Consider the following 22,034-nt stretch of genomic DNA (forward strand, 5'->3'; position numbering starts at 1 on the left):
TATACAATTATGAAATCATGGGTCAGCTTTGGGAGAAAAGTAACTCTCTGAAGTGGCTGCTATAGTCATCACACTTTCAAAGGCACAGTTCCACAGGGATATTGCTACTGGGTGAGAGGGATACCATATGTATCAGGAATCAGGAGCCCAGGGACGGACTAAGAAGCGGTAAGGGAAATACGGGGAACATGGATCCAAGGCACATCAAACCAGGCCGGGGTTTCACTTTTCTCCTTGCACATGCCCCCTGGATTTTCTCAATCCCTAACCATCAAAGTAGAACAGAACTCGAGGAGCCAGCCCAAACCCTGTGGTCACATGCCTAGGTCAACGGGGGCAGAGCTGCAAGAATCCCAACGTGCGAACGTCTTTGAATCAGTGGCCCTTCTTCCCTCAGACTTGTCTTGCATGCTGCCCAGATGGGAAAGGGCTAGCTGGCTGCATTCCAACTCCTAGCTAGTTTCCACAAAGGAGCCCGTTATCAGATTCACTCTCAGGCCACTGGGAACAGAGCTCACCTTTTATATTTGGCATTTCCTGAAACGAAGTAGAACGGAGGGCTTCAGCCTGATTGGCTTCGTTTTCAGCGCATGCTTTTAATCCCACTGGTGGTTGGTAGTTTTTGTCAAGGGGATGCTTTGCAAAAAGCTGAAGAGCCTCTGTCCACACCTGAGACACAATTAAATGCTAATGCTAGACATCTAGAGCAAGGGAGCCCTGAAGCTGTCACCCCGAGTTCCCTAATGCTGATTGGTTTTGACAAATACAGGTACATGCTACGTTAAGTATTAAGATTTACCTGTTAGATCACTTCAGTCTGCCTGAGAGACCTTTCCAACCCAAGGCAGCAGTCTGCTTAAAATAAGCCAAGCAGGCAAACCAGGATCACGGGAAGGCTTCTGTGATTTGGGCAGCAATCCTATTTGCCCCAGTCTGGCTGAAGGTTAGTGCCTTGGTTCTAGGAGACATGCTCTCCATTCCTTTCAAGTTCTTTCTTCAGGCTCAGAGCGGTGATGAAGGCAAAAGAGACAGGCTGGGGTTGGCCAGAGTTGATGGAGGAATGTTAAATCTTGCAATGGTAACCGCAATTAGGAAGACACTGCTGGAGAAGGTGGCTTTAAACCATTCTCCTCATCCTTATCAGCACCAACTCACCAGATGGCACAACCAGGTGCCTTCTGCGGATGGGAAGGAGAAGATTCACACTTTGCCAGTTGGAGCTGCTGACCCCTGCCCACATGACCTCAGAGATTTGCAGCTAGAGACCATTTGGAAGACCGAGCTTGCTCGGTCCAACTCCCTCACGGTCCAGACGAGAAAACAGAGCTGGAGAGGAAGTGGCTCTCCCAATATTATGCGGTAAGTTCAAGCCAAAGCTCGGTCCTAACTCCCGGACTGGGCATCTGTGCACGAAGTCGCAGGATTCCCCACTCCTCTGAGTCTCAGAGGCACCTCAACTCCCCAAGCTCAGTCCCTCACTTGGGAAACAAAGTCAGGTGGTAGTGTGTGAAATCACAGTGTCCGTGCCCATCACCAGTGCTAGTGCAGACATGGGGAGAGTCAGACATGCACACTGCCCAAGCTGAGTAGAATGGGGTACGGAGAGGAGGTGGGGAAACCCTCAAAACCCTTGCTCCCCCCTGGTACTTGTCTTCTAAAAGCTGAAGGTTCTTCATGAATGTGGTTCCCATTTAGCAAAGAAAGCCACATGCTTGCACCATTAAAAGAAGGAACCCCTGTCAGTGGTGTAACAGTCTAGTGGGATCCCACATATGACATCCAGGGGCCCGCTGGAACCTTGTAATCTGTGAGGCTCCGGGGCAGAGAAGGAAATACAAGCAAAAAGCTGCTGAATGAAAAATTAAACTCAACTACTATTTTTCATGAGGCAATGAATCTCCTGAGAGATAGTAACAAAGGGAAGGAGAGACGTGAGTTTGAGGCGATGGGAGGAGGAAGGGATGGGTCAGGACTGGGTCGTGTGTTTTCCAATCTTGCACTCCTTAGGACCCACTAAACATGAAATCACTTTTATTTCCATAACCTCAACTCTGGGGAGGGGGGATACTATTTCTAAGTCTGGTCCCAGGGGATTGTTCAATGAAGTTAAAAGAAGAATAGTGATCATAAGTCAAATGGCTACTCTGTTTAAATCCTGCACGAGTGGAAACAGAGACTTTAGTTTTTATAAATAACCATTACTGAGCCTCTGGAATTTCAAGTTGATTTTGGTGAGGCTCAGTTTAAAAGACTGGGGACCAAAGATCTGAGCCCTGTCCAGCAAGGGGAGAAACTCTGTTTACTTCAAGCCACTGCCCTGGTGACTTCCATCACTTGCAATCAGGGATGTTACTGCAAAATGGCCAAAACTCCATTTTCTTCCCAACGCGCAAAGGGAAGAGGTAGCACTGACCATAAACTCCATAATCCTGGCTGAAGAATCAATGCAGCTCCACAATGAGTTCATTCAGCATAATGCCCTCCCTATATGTCTGCTTAAACCCCATAATCTCCTGGTGGGGAATCAAGCAGTTGAGGGACTCTTTCAAATTATTTATTTATATCCCACTCATGTCCAAAAAATGACTTGGGGTGGCTTACAATAAAAGGCAAAAACTAGAATAAAGTCCAAACCATCAAAAGGAAGGATGTCTTCAACAGCATATATTTTTTTTTAAATCCAGAGCTGTTCCATCTACCTTAAAAATATTAATCCTAATATCAAGTTTTAGAAAGGCGATCCAACAGCAAGCTAAAATCATAAAGTTTAAGGATGGAGAGACTTGAGTATTCCTATTTATTAATTCATTTATTCGTTCAATTCACAGATACTTCCTGAGCCTCCATTATTTTTTTCCATCAAACATTTTGAGATAATTGCAAATTCAAAAGCAGTTGTAAGAAATAAATGAACAGAGATCCCGGGTACTCTTCACTCAGTTTCCCCCAATGACAACATCTTGCAAAACTAGAGTGTGACATTGCAACATGGTATTGACACTGACATGGTTAAGATACAGAGCATTCCAGTCACCACAAGGCTCCCTGCTGCTGATCTTTTAGAGACACCCTACCCTCCATCTACTGGCAACCATTAATGTATTCTCCATTTCTGTAATCTTGTAATTTCAAGAAGGCTGTATAAATGGAATCACAAAGCATGTAACCTTTTGGGATTGGCTTTTTTCATTCAGCATAATTTTTTTAAATTAATTCACTTATTTTGAGAAAGAGAGAGAGTGTGTGCGTGTACACACACACACACACACACACACACACACACGCTGACTCCACACTGAATGTGGAGTCTGATGTGGGGCTCGATCTCAAGACCCTGAGATCATGCCCTGGGGCGAAGTCAAGATTTGGACCCTTAACTGACTTAGCCACTCAGGTGCCCCTCACTCAGCATAACTTGTAGGGACTGTCTTACACGCTTCAAAGAGTGAATACAAAAATAAAGCATATATCTTGTTACTAAGGAGATTACCATTTAGAAAAACTAATGTCATATGCATAAAAAGCTAGACATGAAAGAAAGCAAGGATGTAGTTGAAAAAACACAAAAAAAGAGTTAAGAGGATGGTAAGATTACTTATGGGCTGGGAGTGGGGAAGCAGGAAATAGGAAAAAGCTTTATGGATTTCATTTTAAGAGAACAAAGTTAAATTACAAAGTGAGGGTTGAGATTCCCACTGCCCCCAACAAAGTAAGTAATTAGTACAAAATTACCCTTTGCTGTAACAGTGTTTGGCAGGCCAGCAAGTAGATGACCTCTACTTGGATTCCCTCACTGAATACAGAATACAGCATCATTTAACTTTGAACAACTCCTTATAATTTTACTCACAGAAACTATATATAAGAAAATTCAATGTCCAAACACATTAAGTTCACTCACTCGGTCAATAAATATTTACCGAGCACCCACTCTGTGTCCAGCACTAGGCACAGAGGAGTCCACAGGGCAGCCACAATCCTGCCTGAATGGACTGCTCTAAGTTAGGGGAGCTCGCAATCCAGCCCCGGAGATCTAGGCCGTGGGTGTAATTAGTGGCCGAGCTGTACGAATTGACCAGAGTGTCAACATGAGAGCAGGACTTCTGCCGCATCCCTTAGATCTTCAATCCAACTCAAAGGCTGGTTAGGAACCTAGAAATTAAGGCTGCCAACTCCGGATCTAAACCAGTCAACAGGCAGGAGCAAACATACTGCAATCATGATTAACGTGAGCCCCAGGCACCAATTTTCGAGCACCCAGCAGTAAGTATGACCTAGGAGGTGAGCTGTAAACATCATACAGACTGGTCCACCTTGCTTTCTACTCACTGTTCCCAGTCACGACAGTTCCAAAGGCAGTGGACTACTCCGATCCTTTAAGCCTTCTTCTGATTCTTTCAAAATGTGCAACCACTCTTTAATGCTGGTGCTATCAACCAGTACTGCCTCACATTCATGATCTTGCAAAAGCCATTTTACAACTGGCAACGAAGAATGCAGCGTCACACTGGGGAACAACATAGAATGTTCTCTGGAAGGCTACAGACACTGTTCCCCTGAGAGCTGCCGGGGCCATTCACCGCCTGGATGCCGCTGGGGCTTTCTTTTCCCCTGGCCCTAGGCCAAGTCCTGCCCACACACCTCCCTGAAGCAACTCTATCAAAATCAAGGCAGATAAGCAGCCCGTGCAAGACAAATTCCCCACATCCCCAAATCATCAGCTGAATTTTCAGGCTCTGAATTCTTGGAGCAGCCAAAGCCCGCAATCAATCCCAACAAGACAACAGGCAGCTTTTGGAACAATAACCCTCAAACATATGGATCCTTTCAGGTTAGAATATCTTTGCAGCTATCTCCTTTTGAAATGGGGGGGGAGGGTAAGTATGCATTCTTTAAACCATCAAGCGTACCAACACCTCTTTAAAATAACTATCCCACATTATAAGCATTAGTTCTGGAAGCTTGGAAGCCAGGTGGGCCCGAACTGGCTGCAGACAGGAAAGATGTAGGGCACAGTGGGGAGCGCGCAGGGTCGGGAGCAGAAAGGCCAGCAGAGCACCAGCACTGCCCGGCAACAAATAAGTGCTTGTGGAAAACCCACGCACCTGACTTCTTTGGGATGGAAGCCTGCGTGGGGCGGGGGAGCCACCCTTCCACGATAAGATGCGCCAGCAGGAAGCCCACTCCCCCCTCTTTGGGACAGGGAGCATCTGACGTTTCATTAAAGGCTAGGTAAATAAATTCTAAGCTTGTAATTTTAATTTGCTCAATGGGGAAGAAAAAAGTGTCACTCTACTGTAATTCCCAACGGGGTACTTTTTTTAAACGCTCAGATGTTGCTTCCATGTTCAGCATACATATTCGATTTCCTTCCCTTAATATTTGTTTGACTTATTCTCCAGCGGGGACTGGGTGCTTGAGAAAAGCTCTGAGAGGTCAAACTTCAGTGCGGCTCCTCTCAGCACCTCTGTGGGCTCCCGGCCGGGGCTTCGGGTCCTCTTTCAGCTCCTGCTAGTGTGGTGGCCCACAGGAGAGGCCGCCCGGCTCCCGGGAGCCCCGGGTGTAAATCAGTGCAAGCTGGAGATAGCACAGACCTAACCAATCCCTGGGTTCTCCTCCAGGCTGGAAACGGGGGGCCCACGGCAATGAGCAACACCCCAGGGAGAGCACTCTCAAGAAAGAGCCGCTCGCCTCTGCCCACAGTCCCCCACGTGTCTCCTCTGAGGGAGGCTCTGACTATACCTTTTGGGCAGGGACACTCACTGAAATGCGCCGTTTGGCCCACATCGCTTCTGAAGACAACAGTTTCTATAATGCCCACTCTTTGGGTACATAAGAAAACTAAAAAATGGAAGGAAAGACAGACAGACGTCTTTTTCAATATTCAATACTGTATGGATATTATGGCCAGGCTCAGGAAAGGTACTATCACTCACTCAGATATAATATACAAGGTTCAAAGAGCTTACCACCATCTACTTCTCCAGATACTTAATGAGAAGGGCGCACCACAAGTCCTAAGAAACGTATAATTCTAAAAAGCTCAGCTCTGGCGAAATGGCTCTAGGTACACTGCAAAGCTTTAGTGTCAGACCCAGCACAAATGCTGACCCAGAACAGCTTTAGCAAGGTTTGACTTTGGGCATGCCAAAAATGGGCCCAGCTCACTGTGAATCCTAGTGCTGGGGGCCATGTGGACAGTCCATCCTTCAGAGAAGAGAAAGAAATGCTGGAATCTCTCAGTCACCCACTAAGTCAGACTCTGTGAAGGCTCAAGGATCTGAGTCAGCCAAGAAGTCAAAGAATGGAAACCTCTGGTACTGGTTCTTTCTGAAGGCTGAGACACTTCCGATAATTAGATTACCCACCCACTGCAGAGATATCCCTTGCATTTTGAGCCCTCCTTTAGGGACACACCCTTTTTATTAGTCCTGGCAATGTAAGAACTGACTTTCTTGGTGCCCTGTTTGAACCAAAAGGTAAGCCTGCCCTAGAGCCCATGGCAGGATGAGATAGGCAGTTCCATGAAAACCTCTCTGAAGAGAGCCTCCTGGGTTCCCCACAAACCTGAGCACATCTTCAGATGTAGTACCTGGCTTACATCTACAGAGGAAAGCAGCTAATTTCCTATCAGAAGGATCATAACCACAAGCCTGCGAGGAACCATCTTTAGACCCAGTCCAACACTTATTTTACATTTATTTGTTCCCCAGACCCAGTCTCTGTGGTACTTTCACTGGCAGAAGGTTGGGAGAGAAACGAACAGGACAGACTTTTTGTTTTTTGTTTTTTTTAGTTATCTGCTAGCTTTCAAAAGAGGTGGCTGTAAAATCTATTCTCTGATAGGCTGTTTTCACCTCTTGGTTCCTCTAGTGAGGAGAGAGAAAGTAGGAGAGTTTACTTGAATCACAGATATATCATCTTGCCGCTCTTCCTGGATGAGTATATAGGTATCTCTAAATTTTACTAACTCTGGAATTCTCCAATTAGCCAAGCTCCCTCATCACAAAATAAATGTGAGCTAATGGGTAAGCCTGTCTTTTCCTTCTCCTTGGTTCTTTAATCCATTTGAATATGAAGTCTATAGACTTTCCACCTACACCTACCTGGCTTTCCCTGTCTTCAGCGTCTGTTGTTTAGAATTCACTTGGACCAGAAACCTTTCTACAAACCTACAGTATCTTGTTACCGCTGTAAGCTTTTCAGTTGGCCCTATATTGCCTGACCAACCTAGTTTCCACTGTTAACCCAAACACAACTTCTCCCCTCCTCGATCTGCTTCTCACTGCCCCATGCGACCACACACACCAAGCTCATTCTCCTATTGGGGCCATCCCTCTTGGCTCTTCCTCTACCAGGAGAACTCACTTGGCAATCAATGGTTTTATGTTCTCCAGAAAAAAAGTGGGGCATTCTATGCAATTTTGCTGCCTTGCCATGATTCGTTGAAAGTATATACTTGCCATTACCTAAGGGAGTTGTGAATAAAATAATATAAAATCTCATCATTTATTAGCACCCAAGAGGTTCAACCAGCGTCTGCCACCTATAGGATACCCAGGCAGTAAAAGGAAGGCATCAGCCTTTTGTGCACCTAACAACACACAGTCACTCTAAGCCAATTCCCATCCTCATATGAAGTTCTGACTTTATAACCAGTACTGTTAGCCAAGAGCATTCCACATCTCTCAGGTGAAAAATGTTCAACACTTAAGTGCCACTAATAATTTTTATGGTTGGAAATGAGGATCAAAGTATGAAAGGAAAAATAAATTCACGGGTTCATACACTCAGCCAAGTCCGCCTGGCTCATTTTCTGCCACATGTTTTAAACTCTCTTAAAGGCGGGGGAGGGGAGGAGGCACAAGTTGCATTTTATTTCCCAGCTCTTTAGGTCTGAAGTAAAAGCAGACAGACTTTAAAAAAAAAAAAAAATCAAACACTCAAGTAACACTATACACTGCTACTGCTCCCCCAGGAGTTCCTTGCAAATGAGTATCAAGAACTCAATAGATACTTTCCTGGTAAAATACATAAACAGATAAATAAATTATCCCAGGCTGAAAAGAATTTCCACATCTGGTAGCTCACTAGAGCTTGTCAAACAAGTCAGAAACACGCAGGGCCAGAGAAGAGCATTCTTTAGCTCCTGATTTCAGGGCTGGAGAGGGAATGCAACATTTCCCAAACTCTCTGCCTTCCAACAGGGAATATGACCCATATAAACAGGCAAATGACCCCTGTGTTTTCTTCTAATTAAATAAATAATGATCCCCAGTATTAGGTCTCGAATCCAAATGTTCTGTGGGCTCAAATCACAGCCACTGGAAGGCAAAAGGTTTCTCCTCCGTGGCCTGGCCTCTCATCCCCAGACCCTTGCTGTGGTTACCTTCGGGGACAGCCAACGTCCGTTTCGCACCTTAAAGAAGTAACTGTGCCTCCCTGCACCGCGGTTTCCTAAGCTATAAAGCATCAAGTGACAGGATGATCTCTGAGGTCCCTTCACATTCTGACACCGTGTTTCTTTTCCACAGCCTTCCAGAGGGGTTGCTGTGAACGGCCACCAGGCCCACAGCAATCCCGGTCCTCTCAGCCAGTCTATGGGCCTCAGGAGACATGGCGAACGTTACCTAGCTGGGCTCTAGTAAACCACCATCTGGAAAAGGGTTCTAGAGTCCACTCTCTCTTACCTCATACACGAGCAGCACGCTTCCCTCTCTTACTTCAGGAAGCGTGCAGTCTGTGAGCTCCCTTTGGTCTCTGCTCTATGTTCCTTAAGCAGGCCTTGGAGCCCATCACTTTAAAATGGTCTCTGGACATCGATGTCTCCCCGCCCGCCCCCCAACAAAAGCACTGCCGTAGCATGCCCTCACATCTGTGAAAGGCATGCTGGAACTCTGTGCCTGAGTACATGTTAGGCCTCAGAAGACTCATCAGCAGAACCATGACCAGACCAGGCCTGGGCTCACCATCCTCCGGCTGTCCTCCATTAGAGTAACTGCTGTGTTCTCACTTCGATTCCTGATGTGCTGCCCATCACCACCCTACATCCTCACTATGCAATCTTGCCGTGTTTCACAGGGAAGTGAAGGAGTTTGCCACATCAGATGCACAGGAGTTTGACACTTTTTCACAGGGAACCACAGCGTATCGGTGTGCCTGTACTTGTTATCTCTCAGATTCATTACACCCAGAGGGATTTCAGGAAGTCATCTGGTCTATTCTTCTGTCTCCTGGCAGCACTAGTAAAACCACTCTAGATACTGGAAAGGCTCCTGGCTCCCTTTTTCTGGAAAATTCCCAGATGAGAAGATGCTTCTGTCTCTCCAGATTTCTCAAAAAATTCTTTGCAGCCACAGTAAGAAAGGTCTGTTGCATGGTTTCTCTTTGGTACTCACATATTAAATAAACTATTTTTTTAATTTAAATGAAGACAATGAATTTACTACAGAAATGATAAAGGCCATGGGGGTAAAATAACAGAGGAAATGGAGATGCCTATTTTGGAGAAGAACAAGCAGGGGGATATACTGATTATATTCAAATTAAAAGTTTAACTATAGAGAACAAACTGGTGGTGACCAGAGGGGAGGTGGCTGGGGGGAAGGGGGGAAATAGGTGATGGGGATTAAGGAGTGCCGGGTGTTTTATGGAAGTGTGGAATGACTGACTGACTATATTATACACCTGAAAATATTACACTGTGTGTTATCTAACTGAAATTTAAATAAAAACTTTTAAAAATTTAAATTAAACTAAAAGTCAAGATAAAATGTTACCTAGATGACCTCGTAAGGTCATTAAATCTACAACTCCAGAATGTAAACTCTTTTTAGGTGCACACAGAACATTTACCAAAATAGACCTTTCACTGGACCATAAAGTCTCAGTAAATTTCAAAACAATGAAGTCATATGGAATATCTGACCACAGTAGAATCAAATCAGAAATCAATAAAAAAAGAGAAAACTTTAAAAACTGGCAAAGTAAGCAATGTACTTTTATATAACTATGGGTCAAAGAAGATATTACAATGGAAATTAGAAAATATTTTAAACTTAAGGATAAAAAAATATGACAAATCCAGACTTGGGAATACACCTAAATCAGTAATTTCCAAGAAATTTACAGCTTTAAATGCAAACACTGGAAAAATAAATATTGAGATCAATGATCTAAACTATCACTTGAAAGACCAGGAAAGTAACAGCAACTCAAACTCATGAAGGCAGAGGAGACAGCAACATTTGAGTAGAACGCTGAAGGATGAATAGCAATTACCAAGATAGATATAATCTAACACACTGTGCTAAACACAGCAAAGTAGCTCTGAGTTCCAACACAACTCCCCTAGGACATAAGTTTTTGTTAACAGATTTATTTACTCACTTAATCAGTCAAGCCTGCTCCCAATTCCCACATGAAATAATCCTAGGCTTCGGCATGAAGAACAGGATTTGGGAACACCATTATCTTCTGTCTTCTGACTCAGCACAAAAGTGGGTACCTTCTCTAGAACGGAACTGTCCCCTGTGAAGAATGGAAGTAACAAACCACCTTCCTCAGGAACTGTGGCAGAACCATGAGGGGAATCATGAGACTGACGGTAGTAGCTGCCGTTGCAGTGGCAGCTGACTTGGTGTCTGGTGATATGCACAGCACCCTGCCCACCAAAGAGAAAGTGCAGCTCCTGAGCATTTTCCTTCTATGTGGGAGGCGCGTGTAATTTTCTAATGTACATGTTAACCTAATGAAGTCAATATCGTTACTGCCATTTCATATAAGAATAAACTAATATCCCGAAAGATTAAATAACTTGTCCTTGGTCATTAACTGGTCAGTGAAAGAGCAGCAATTTGGGCCTGGAGGTTTCCTAACTTTGTCCATTATATTAATTACTATGCAAGAAATAACTTTTACAAAATTACCCTAAAGCACCAACGGTAGGGATGCATGAGAAACCTGTTGGTTACCCTTAGCATCAAGATAATTCCGTGAGAGACAACTGACATGCTCATGGCTCATAGTGCGAGTTTTATGAGCCTGTGGTCTCTGACAGGATAAACTGCCCCCCTGTGCAGACAGTATAATGGAGACACACTGGGACCTCCATTCTAACTTCCACTCATTAGCTGTTTGACTGTAGGCAAGTTATCTCACCTTGCTTCATCTTAGTAAAGGATGAGAAAACAATAACCACCTTGCAGGTTTGGGAAAAGATCTAAGTAATGTCTGTAAACACCCAGAACATTCACTGGAACACGGAGGGTAGTTACGAAAGTTTTCCTTCCATGGCATCTTGAGAAGATCCCACTGAAGAGGGAGCACTCTGTCCATCTTGGCTATATCATCCCGAATGTTCCCTTTTTCCACTTCCCTTTTACCACAAAAATAAAAACATAAGTATAGTCTGAAACCACTATATGCAACAGAGAAAACACTGGCAGAAAAACTGGTCATTTTTGCCATGAGTTGGCTAGAGAAACAAGGAGGTAATTTGCTTTTTTAAAAAATGGGAATGATAGTATGCTAAAAATCATTCAATACCCTAGATGTGATCATGTAAAAGACATCTCTGTGAATGAGAATAAACCCAAAAAGATGACACATATTTTATTAGCCATTCTCATGCTCTTGGCTGGCCAGTAACTATACAGGCCAAGGGTGTCGGATGTCAGCCTCGTTCACAACAATTTCTTTTCCACTCAAATGGAGCTACATTAAAACAAAACAAAACAAAACAAAAACAACAACAAAAAAAGACCCAACCAAACAAACCCAGGAAAACTTGAGCTTTTAATTTTTGGTGGTGGTGATGGTTAAGGGGATTCCTATTTCTTAGCCTTAAAATCCACTTTTAGTTTAAGGCTCAGAAAATAAATTTCTTTTTTTTTTTTTTTAAGATTTATTTATTTATTTATTTATTTGAGAGAGCGCGAGCGAGAGCACAGGGGGAGGGGCAAAGGGAGAGGGAGAGAATCTCCAGCAGGCTCCCCACTGAGCACAGAGCCCAACTCAGGGCTCAATCCCACGACCCTGAGATCATGACCTGAGCCAAAACCAAGAGTTGGACACTCGAACGACTGAGCCACCCAGGTGCCCCAGAAAATAAATTTCTATAGTAAACATAGAATACACAACACGTATTCATTTAATAAAATCTGAGTACCAGATGGCCTCATATAATACCATTTCATGATTTCTTAGAACCTCCGATTCAGCAAACTCTGAGTCAGCTAGAGAAGATGGCTGCCTCTGTCTGACGGGCTGGACGAGCGCAGGAGGCAGCTCTCACCACTCTCCCCATGCTGGCTGTGGCTAACTGACGCATGCTCTCCGTTTTGCTTGGGTCCGATGCCGCCGGCTCGCCCCCGTAGCCGCAGGCCTCTGCCCGCCGCCGTCATGCATCTCCCGCACATCGTCCCTGACAGAGCTCATCAATTCCTATTGCTTTTCACCGGGCCTTGGCTCTGGCACTTTCCCCTGGGGAGACCTTTACTGGTCTCCATACTTAACCCTTGAACCCAGCCTAATCCATCAGCCACACTGAATGAACAGTGTGAGAGAGAATGCTTCTCCCTAAAGACAGGCAGCCAACCTCTCCACTTAAACCTCAGAAAGAAAGCCATCAACAGGGTCTGCTTTCTGTTTGTCAGCGTCGCCAGCGTCTTTGCTTACTGACATTTTTATCGTTGCCGTGCCCAGCTGCTTGAGTCAGGGGAAGCCCTCTTCAAGGAGACATCAATTAAGTGCTCGTTACATGCTATAGATGTTCTTTTGAAAATATCCCCTGGGACTCTCCTTGGGAGTTCCCAAAACTAGTGGAGGGCACAGTTGTCATTCTGGAATAGGGTTTCCCCAAAGTTTTAAAGAACAGCTTCATAACCCACGCTCCCATGCACCGCTTTTAGACTCTACTGGGATTTAGAAATTATGACTTTAGAGAATGAAATAGAATACTTTTCATCAGGAAAGACAAGCAATACTAGGCAAGAAATACCAAATATGTAAAAAGACCGTCTGAAACCTCCTTACCTCATAACCAAACTGCAGCTCGTCAGAGGTCAGCATGATGATATCGTCATCGATGGCCAGGACAGCCTCCGTCTCAATTTCATCATACGGGAAGAAACGGTTACTCAGCTTGTTTTCAGCAGTCCTCACAACTTTTAATGGAACCCGGATCTTGGGCCAGACGGAATCTGGGGCAGGTAAAACAGGCATGTATTACTCTCCTAATTTCTGTGAGGAGATAAAGTGGTAAAAGCACCACATCACAAATGAGATGGCACTTACTTCCGTGGCTCCCATTAAAGCTACACGTACAGCTGTTCAAGGGCGAGTTCTTACAAATGCATGGTTATAAAAACTTTAAGTATTTCTATCCACTCCAAGTCCTTGCAACACTTCTAATTCTCATTACTGTCTTAACCAGAATGTACAAATGGCTTCAACTCACAACTGAGAGACAGAGAAGCCAAAAGGACTTGCCCGAGATCACAACAACAGGAGGGATAGAGTCTGCAATGTCTCATTCTCAGGCCCCTGGTTTAATATCAGAACTCTGCCACCTCCCCAGACTACCTTCTGTGAGATACACCCCAGCTCAAGACGTGCTTCCACTCTGCTGGCAAATACAAAGCATGTGTTCTAGATGTTCGCCCCAGTGTGCCGACCTCCACCATGCAATCGCAAACAGATACCAATGCTTCTCAAATCCACCCCGCAAAAACGGTTTCCCTGAACTACATAGGTTTCTTAACTTAGCATGTTATCCCTTCGACAGCCCCTTCCCTCTGATTCACTGGGTTTGGTTTCTCATCATGAACAATTTACAGAGTAAATATCAAGTTTCTAGTTCCAATTATGTGGGATTTTCTAGTATACTGAAGAAACACCAACCCATGACTTGCCTTACATTTTTTACCATTCTACTTTGAAATGATTGAAGCGATTCAACCGCAGTTTCCTTATTTTAAAATGTTGCATTTAGCCCAGCATGAAATTAGTACCTCTTTGGTACAGTACCCTTATCCATAGACCTCAGGGTTCTTTACAGAGGGTACTTTGTTCTTCACACAACATTTGTCAAGTGACAACAGGAAAGCTAGGTATCAGACTGCTTCCAAAAAGCCCATCGTGTAATTGTGGAAAAATCTAGTTCGCGTGAATCTTGAAGCCCCAAATGCCTGTGGCCACTCCAAAGTCACCATACTGAAGAGAAGTACGGCGAGGGAGAGTCAGAAGGGAAAAAGGCTGTCGGTACAGACTGCAGATGAAATATCTTCCTTCTGTATATTGTACAGCATGTCCATGGGACACACTGTTGAGACACTAGCAGGATCCTGGAAGAAGCCTGCATAAGTGGAGGCCCTGTAATTAAGGAAGACATTCAGTCTTAAATAAACACAGAGCCTAAAAAAGCGGTCAACTCCAAAAGAAGCATGCTTGGGAAAAAGGACTGAACTGAACACCGAAGAAATGATCCTAGGGGCCACTGCCTTTTAATCAATAACAGTAGTTAATTATAGTTTCATCCCTGGCTCAGAAGCACATAATCAATAAACAGCTTTGGAATAAGTGGAGGGGCACAGGACTTGAGACAGTAAAGACCTGTGTCCCACATTACTTATGGGGTGTCAGCAAGTCCCTCTCACTGTCTTCTAAGAATAAGCGGCGGGGCGGGGGGGGGGGGACACCTTTACTAAGCAACTAATATATGCCACACACTTTGTAGTTGCAATGTTATCCAATCCTCCTGACAACGCCCTGGGGCAGAAATTACAAAGCAGTAGTTACAAGGCTCAGGGAGATTACATAATTTGGCAGGCATTACAGAGCTCCTAAATGATAAGGCAAGTGATTGAATCTAAGTCTGTTTAGCATCAAAGACCAAACAGAACATGTACTATCTACTGCAGTATGAAAACCCCATGCTTCTCTAGATCTGGGACAAAACAATGAAGCTCAATATGTTCTCCAACAATCATCCTTATTCTCATTGGCTTCCCGCTCCCTCTTCCAGATAAATAAAACCCTTGGCATAAATCTACTGTCCAAATTCTCATGAAACATGAATTGTAATATCTAAAATGCAAGAGGTTATAACTCTACCTACTAGACCACCAGTTCTCCAACTTTGTGGTGTCAGGATTTCTATATGCTCTTAAAAATTGTTGAGAACCCCAAGGGGCGCCTGGGTGGCTCAGTTGGTTAAGCGACTGCCTTCGGCTCAGGTCATGATCCTGGAGTCCCGGGATCGAGTCCCGAGTCGGGCTCCCTACTCAGCTGGGAGTCTGCTTCTCCCTCTGACCCTCCCCCCTCTCATGTGCTCTCTCTCTCTCTCTCTCTCTCATTCTCTTTCAAATAAATAAATAAATAAATCTTTAAAAAAAAAATTGTTGAGAACCCCAAAGAAGCTTTCTGTGGGACACAGGCACGATTTGTGTGAAAGATTAAAACTGAGGAAATTTTAAAACAGAATACACAAGCACACATCCCACTAGCCATTTATCCCATGTCATGTAGCCTCTGGAAAACTCCTCTGCCCCCTTGTGAAAGAATAAAGAGTGGGGAATGGAGGTGACTTGGTATTACTATGAAAATAATTTCAACCTCACAGACCCCCTGAAAGGTTCTCATGGATGTCCAGGGCTCCCTGGACCACACTTTGAAAGGCTTTGTGTTCAGATTTGGGTATTATAAGATGGGGAAAGTTCCAACAAGTTGGAAAAGAGTTTGGGAGGAGTTCCAAGGATAGTACAGGCACTTGAATCCAGGATTTCCACAGAATGTTTAAAGAGACTAACGGTGCCAGTTGTCAATGTATTGCCTCTCGGCTTCAATTTCACCCTTCACTGCCCTGTTTCTCATACTGGAACTAGATCCTGTAAACACTTCCCCTCTGCCAACCCCATGCTTGATGTTAGGCTTTGTTGGTAGAGAGTGCTAGAGGGACACTTTGGAAGGAAGGGGGCTTTTCTTGCTGGTTCGTGCAATACCTCTTTAACTTGTTGCTCCTTCCGTACTTGACCAGAAGATAGGCAGCCAGGGGCACTTCTCTCCCTCAAGCTTAAGTGGTACCCCCTGCAAAAGCTTTGCAACAGGTTCTGCAGATGCTGCCAAGAGGAACTCAGCTGAGGTCCTCCCCATGGGTGGTTCCCAGGGAGCTCCACTGAAGCCCATTTCCCAGCAAGTTCAAGAACACACCCCGGGTCACTTCCTGTTGAATTCCGTGCATACTGAAGGGGGCGGGAGGTTTCTTGTTTGCCAGACTTGGCCTGTGGCACCTCCGTAAACCTCACTGTGCAGTGGGCTACAGTCACATGCTGTCCAACAAGGCCTGAATCTCAGAGCTAGATGGAGAAGGGATTCTCCCAAATTTATTTCCTGCTATCTTTATAGTTTTTACCCCTTAGTCACCAATCACCTATTACTAATCATTCTTTATATTAAACTTTTCCTGTTCAAGTTACGGTGTGGTTTCTGTCTCCTACCTAGGCCTTGACTAATACACAGGGTATCAGGAGGGCTATCAGATGAAAGAGGAATTATTCTCTATGACCTCTAAAGTCAGAAGCATGACCAATGGCTGGGTGAAAGTTACAGGCAACTAATTTAGACCCAAAATAGGTAAGAATCTTCTGATGGAGGGATGCCTGGCTGGCTCAGTCAGAGGAGCATGTGACTCTTGATCTCAGGATCATGAGTTTGAGCCCCACACTGGGTGCAGAAATAACTTAAAATAAATAAAGCGGGGCGCCGGGGTGGCTCAGTCTATCAAGCGTCTGACTCTTGATTTTGGCTCAGGTCTTGACCTCAGGGTCATGGGATCAAGCCCCACCTTTGGTTCCATGGCTCAGCAGGGAGTCTGCTTGAGCATTCTCTCTTCCTCTCCCTCTGCCCCTCAACCCTGCTCGTGCGCATGCTCTCTCTCTCAAATAAATAAATCTTTAAAAATAAATAGATAAATAAATTTTAAAAAAGAATCTTCTGATGGAAAAACTGAGATAAAATGAAGTGATGAAATGCCTTTAGCAATACAATGTGCGCTTTTACTTGAAATGTACTAACTTAGGTCAGATTTCTACTTGACATCATCTGAGAGACCAAACAAGATGTCTCTGAGGTCCAGGATTTCATGAGGCAGTCATATACCATAGAAAGAACAGTCTTTAGGAAGAGTTTTGAATCCCAGGTATACTCCTTACTAGCCATGGGATCTTGAACAAGTCAATCATTTTCAACCTGTTTATTCAATTATGAAGACAGAATAATAACACTATCTTCCCATGGCTGACCGTGAGGTTGAACATGAATGCACTTAGCCGCATAGCGTCTGGCACATGGGAGACATCCGCTAAATGTTAGCGGGGCCTTCCTTTGAACATTTGTGTCTACTTACAGAATCAAGGACTTCTTCCAAACCTTAGGTGTAAGGGAGGCAAAGTGGGACATGTCAGATCTGGCACATTACTCTGACGATCCAGCAGCATGCCCCCAGCTTGGACCTTCCGTATTTACTTTTAGGTCAACAGGATCCCTACCAATAACCCTCTAGAATGGAGACAGTGGAACACACAAATAAAACAAAAGAACATAGAACCTTTTTTTCATCTCACAAAGTAACAAACAGCTCCTTTTTTTGCAGTATGTACAGAAAATAGGCTGGGTGCTTTGGTTAAGTATGAACATTCCTCTACCCTGGATGGGATTTGGACTTTCACATGGCAAGTGGGTACAGCATGTTCAACCCACAGACGGCTTTCCACATTCGTCACCTATATATCCAAAGAATTACTTGAGACAATCAATATCCACAGACAGCTAACTTGCCCTTGCTTTGTAAAGTCTTTGATGGAGAAGTTTTAGGGAATGATGAAGGCCAAAGAGGATGACATGGGGTGAAGATGGACATGGGATTGTCCTTCCCTGTTCTGAGTTAGGCCTGGGTAGCTGAAAGTCAGCCAGGGCAAAAGCAGTCTCCACCTCAACGGTCAGCTGTCTATGTACCATCGTCACCACAAGACAGGCCTCTAAAGAGAATTCCCAGTTTTTTGTTTTCACATTTTCAAATAAAATAGGACTCCAAGAAAGGGAACTCCCATTCTCTCAGGCTTCAGCATTCCTTCTGTGGAGGGCAGAAATAAAAAATAAGCATTATAATTACTCCCTGCCCTAAAGCAGGTAGTTCTGATATGGGATGTTGACTGTTTAAAAAAATTAGGACAGAAGCATGAGGTGGGAAAGAAAAATATGGATGAGAAAAAAGAACTTTTCCCCCCCTTTCCATTAGTATTTTCAAAAGAACAGATTTACTTTCCTGTCTCTCTTTGAGTCCCTGACAAGGGAGGACCTAGTTCTTCTACATAATCCCAAATCAGAGAACAGACAAATCATGATGATTTTCCTCCTGCTAAATGGCAATCTAAGTGGATACAGGGGGCCTTCGTGCAAGGGGCATGAGCTTTGGATCCCCGGAGACCTGTGTTCATTTCGGACTCTGCCACTTGCAGTTTTGTGATTCAGGCAAATTACACAACTAATCTGAGCTTCAATTTTGTAAAATGGGAATAAGAACAGCTTCCTTGCAGGTCTGTCAGAAGGACGAGATAATATATATAAAGCACTTAACACAGTTCCTATTCCTGGGATTTAAAAGGTATATAATACATGGCTATAAAAACATCGTATTATTTTCATCTTCATAAATGGGTTCTTATAAAGTCTTATGGACCTCACTTCTCTCCTGACAGCCTGAAGAGGTGTAGACAGAAGGCTGTGAGGTGGCCCCTTAGGATGCAGAAGGACACAGTTCGTAGCTAGAGAACTTTAGGCTCTAATTCCTTTGCTAAGGCCAAATGGGGTCTCTTTTTTCCTTACTCCCTCTAAATTCTAAGTGAAACTCTAAATTCTAAATGAGTTCAAAGTAAAACAGCATGGCCTTGTAGCTTATGTCTCATCCTGTGAATTTGTGGCTGGCAAAATAAAAATGTCACCTTCCATTCACACAAAGTAGTCTGAAAAACAGGAGTTTTTTAAACACATTGCTGAGTTTATGAAAAACAAACAGCTGAGCCAGGTGACCTGATAACTTCACAGTTAGGAACTTTAGTCTAGCTTGAAAGAGAAAAAGAACTCCTTGTGTTACGGATTTTTTAAAAATGTGTATTGATTAACGGTTTTCTCCACACTGGATGCCAAGAAAGATGTGAGCAAAGAGAATTTTTCCTCCAATTGGCAAAGGTACTATAAAACGGTGAGGTTGACTGAAGATGACCCCAAGCCCATCCTGGCAATCACTGTCACAAACACAACCACAGATCAATAAAATAAATGGTCAGATTATCTCCATACCAACCTTGAGCTCACTTGAGGAATGTTCAGGCTGCTTGGTGTACAGCGGGTCCGCATGACCTTAATTCCCCACAGTCCCTGAATTCAGCTCGAAAGCAGGAAGTCTGTGGCTTCTACTTCTCTGTTGCCTCCTCTGGGATGACCATCCTGACACACTCGGCCCATCCCCTCCTGCCTGCTAACAACTATGAAAGTCACAATCTGAAGCCAGGGAGCTCCTGAGGTCAATTCAAATTTAACACTGAAATCAGCTAAACCAGAAGGCTGAGTTAAACCTATCTGAGATATAGAGTGTAACAGCTTCCTTCACAGGGAGGCCAGGGGCCAAGCCAAACAACCTCTATATCCATCAAGTTTGGAAATTGAAGAGTTGGGGAGGAGGAAGGCAGTGGCTTGCCTTTTTTTTTTTTCTGGAAGAGCTCAAAACCAATGTGACGAAAGCTCACTGGAAATTTCTATTGCCTAGTCTAAGTATTTACTTAAACTTCAAACCCAGCAATTTAAACTTAAATGTAACCAAAAAGAAAAAAGTATTTGGTTGGAGAGTGAAAAAAAAAAAAAGGTGGGGGGGTGGATTTCTGCCTGCATTAACCCTCCCAGCACCAGACATGTTCACCACAATATTTATTTTAGCAAATGTAGAGAAAGTGAAAAACATCACTTTTGCCTCTAATATTTCAAAGCCTTGGACTTACTTTTTTAAAAAATATATATGCTACTAATGCCATACATACAGATTCAGATGGCTTTGCTGGCATGAGGGCCAGAGCCAACGGCCCCATTTACCAACTGAACAAACACCCCACAGAGGTCTAAACATGGTTCATGCTCCCCCCAAACAACCACATCGCCAGAGCCCGAGCTGAGACCTCAAAACCACTGCTAGAAAAAAAAAGCTGGTTCGGTCTCTAAACGTGTCAAAACTGGGGCCTCGTCAGTTGAGGGCTCGCTTTCCTCCCTAGAGCCAAAATATTTCAAAAATAAACTAAGCTCCTGGTCATTGAATTAACCACTACATTTTAGCAGGGTCTACCAAAAACTAAATCTGAACACCCAGCTCCAAAACTGAGGTTCATGCTCGTGCCTCCTGTCACCCCAGTGTCAGCGTTTTGACCAAGACGGCAGAAAACGATTCCTTCCTTTTCACCGTCCACGATGGTACCTGCCCCAAAGAAGTGACTCCAAGTCCCAATAAATCATTCACCTTAAGCCCAAAGTGGCTAGCCAGGGTTCGTAAGGAAGAAGAGGCCTCTTTTGCAATGAGCTGTGCCTCTCTGGGCGGGTGGGGTGCTGACAGGCTCCCTCTGAAAGCTGGTGGCCTCTGGGCGCGGGAGCAAACGCACAAGTGTGAATGCGGCGCCATGCAGTGGGCTACTCCAGATCCGAGGAGGGATACACGGCCTTCCTTCTCACAACGTGATTCATCCGTTTTAAGTGAGAGACTAACAAGCAGCGCCCAACCGTCCGATCCACTTCCCTCTGGGCAAGGCACCGGCCGCAGCCCTCTCCATGGCACCTCTCCGTGGCCCTCCCCGCACAGCTCCTGTTTATTTATCTCTACCTTTCCCCTCCTTCCTGTCCAGTTCTTCCTTCTCCCACTGTTCCTTACTTTCATTCCACCCCTTTCTTTCTCCTTTTTTGAGAGTCAAATAAATGAAACAAACAGACAAAAATCCAGAGAACTAGACGTTGGGAGGAAAACAAACTTGGCATAAAGAGACAGTTAATAAGAAAAAGCACTGCTCTCTGGAGCATAAAACAGGGCCTTCGTTTAAAGTAGCCATTTTGTTTACTTAAACTATGGCTCCCCTAAATAGAGGGAATGCACATGATTCTCTCAGAGAACAAAAATCTCACTAAGGAAGATTTCTTAAATGTCTCAAGAGGAACTAAAGAATTTTCTTGGGACAAATTCTGTTTTGCCTAACAGAGAGAAAATGTTCTTCTTCCAGCCCAGAGATCTACTACTGGTAGTTTCCAAGACTGACTGTCCTGACTTCAGTATTACCAATTAAAAGGGAATAGTCCTAAAAAAGTGCAGATACTACTGTCAGGCAATAAACTAGCCCTTATCGGTGATAGTGGTGCACATGACAAACTTCAAACTCATTCCTTGCTCTAATCCATCAGAAACTTCCTGGCTTTAATAGGCTATAAAGGGCAGGAGCTTTGAAGTCCCTGGGATTAGGATCAGTAATAGACAGACTGAATGAGAAACTAAATGCAGGTGGAACATACTCTCTGCGTCCTGAATGAAACACAAATCCAATTAATCAAACAGTCCTCAACCCTCACTGCCAGCGCCAGCCAGCAGCTTATGGGGGGCGCGGGGGAGTGGGCAAGGCAAGGGACAAAGCGATTACAGAGGAACCAATGGGAACCTGAGTGAGCGCTCACTTTAAGGAACTGATTCGAAGCCTGAAGAGGGCATGCTCTGCTGACTTTCCCAACTGAAAGTGAAGCCATCCTTTTTTTTTTGTTTTTCCTGAAGAAAAGTGCAGTATCAGAGCCCAGATAAGGAAGGAGAAAACTAATGCCTTTTAAACTGAGTTCTCATGTAAACAAATCAGCTGTGATGGCTGAGGGAAGCTGAGATCTGTTTTCCCAAGGCTGCTGGCCTTTGATCCCACTGGTTCCTAAGCTCCCAAACACTTGCGGCTATAGTGCATGCCATGGGC

General features: G+C 44.4%; 1 protein-coding gene across 3 annotated transcripts in view; it reads right to left on the bottom strand.

The window, feature by feature from the left end:
• EXT2 (exostosin glycosyltransferase 2) overlaps window positions 1-22,034 on the bottom strand; it is a 132,439-nt gene that overhangs the window by 17,593 nt on the left and 92,812 nt on the right. For all 3 annotated transcript variants that reach the window (XM_028111209.2, XM_028111207.2, XM_028111208.2), the window contains one exon: window positions 13,036-13,202. In XM_028111209.2, the coding sequence (XP_027967010.2) occupies window positions 13,036-13,202 (167 nt within the window). The remainder of the gene's footprint in view (window positions 1-13,035; window positions 13,203-22,034) is intronic.

This window comes from Eumetopias jubatus, unplaced genomic scaffold (genome assembly GCF_037043125.1).
Source record: "Eumetopias jubatus isolate StellerSeaLion01/CBP00866 unplaced genomic scaffold, mEumJub1_p1.0 scaffold_13, whole genome shotgun sequence".
Taxonomy (NCBI): domain Eukaryota; kingdom Metazoa; phylum Chordata; class Mammalia; order Carnivora; family Otariidae; genus Eumetopias; species Eumetopias jubatus.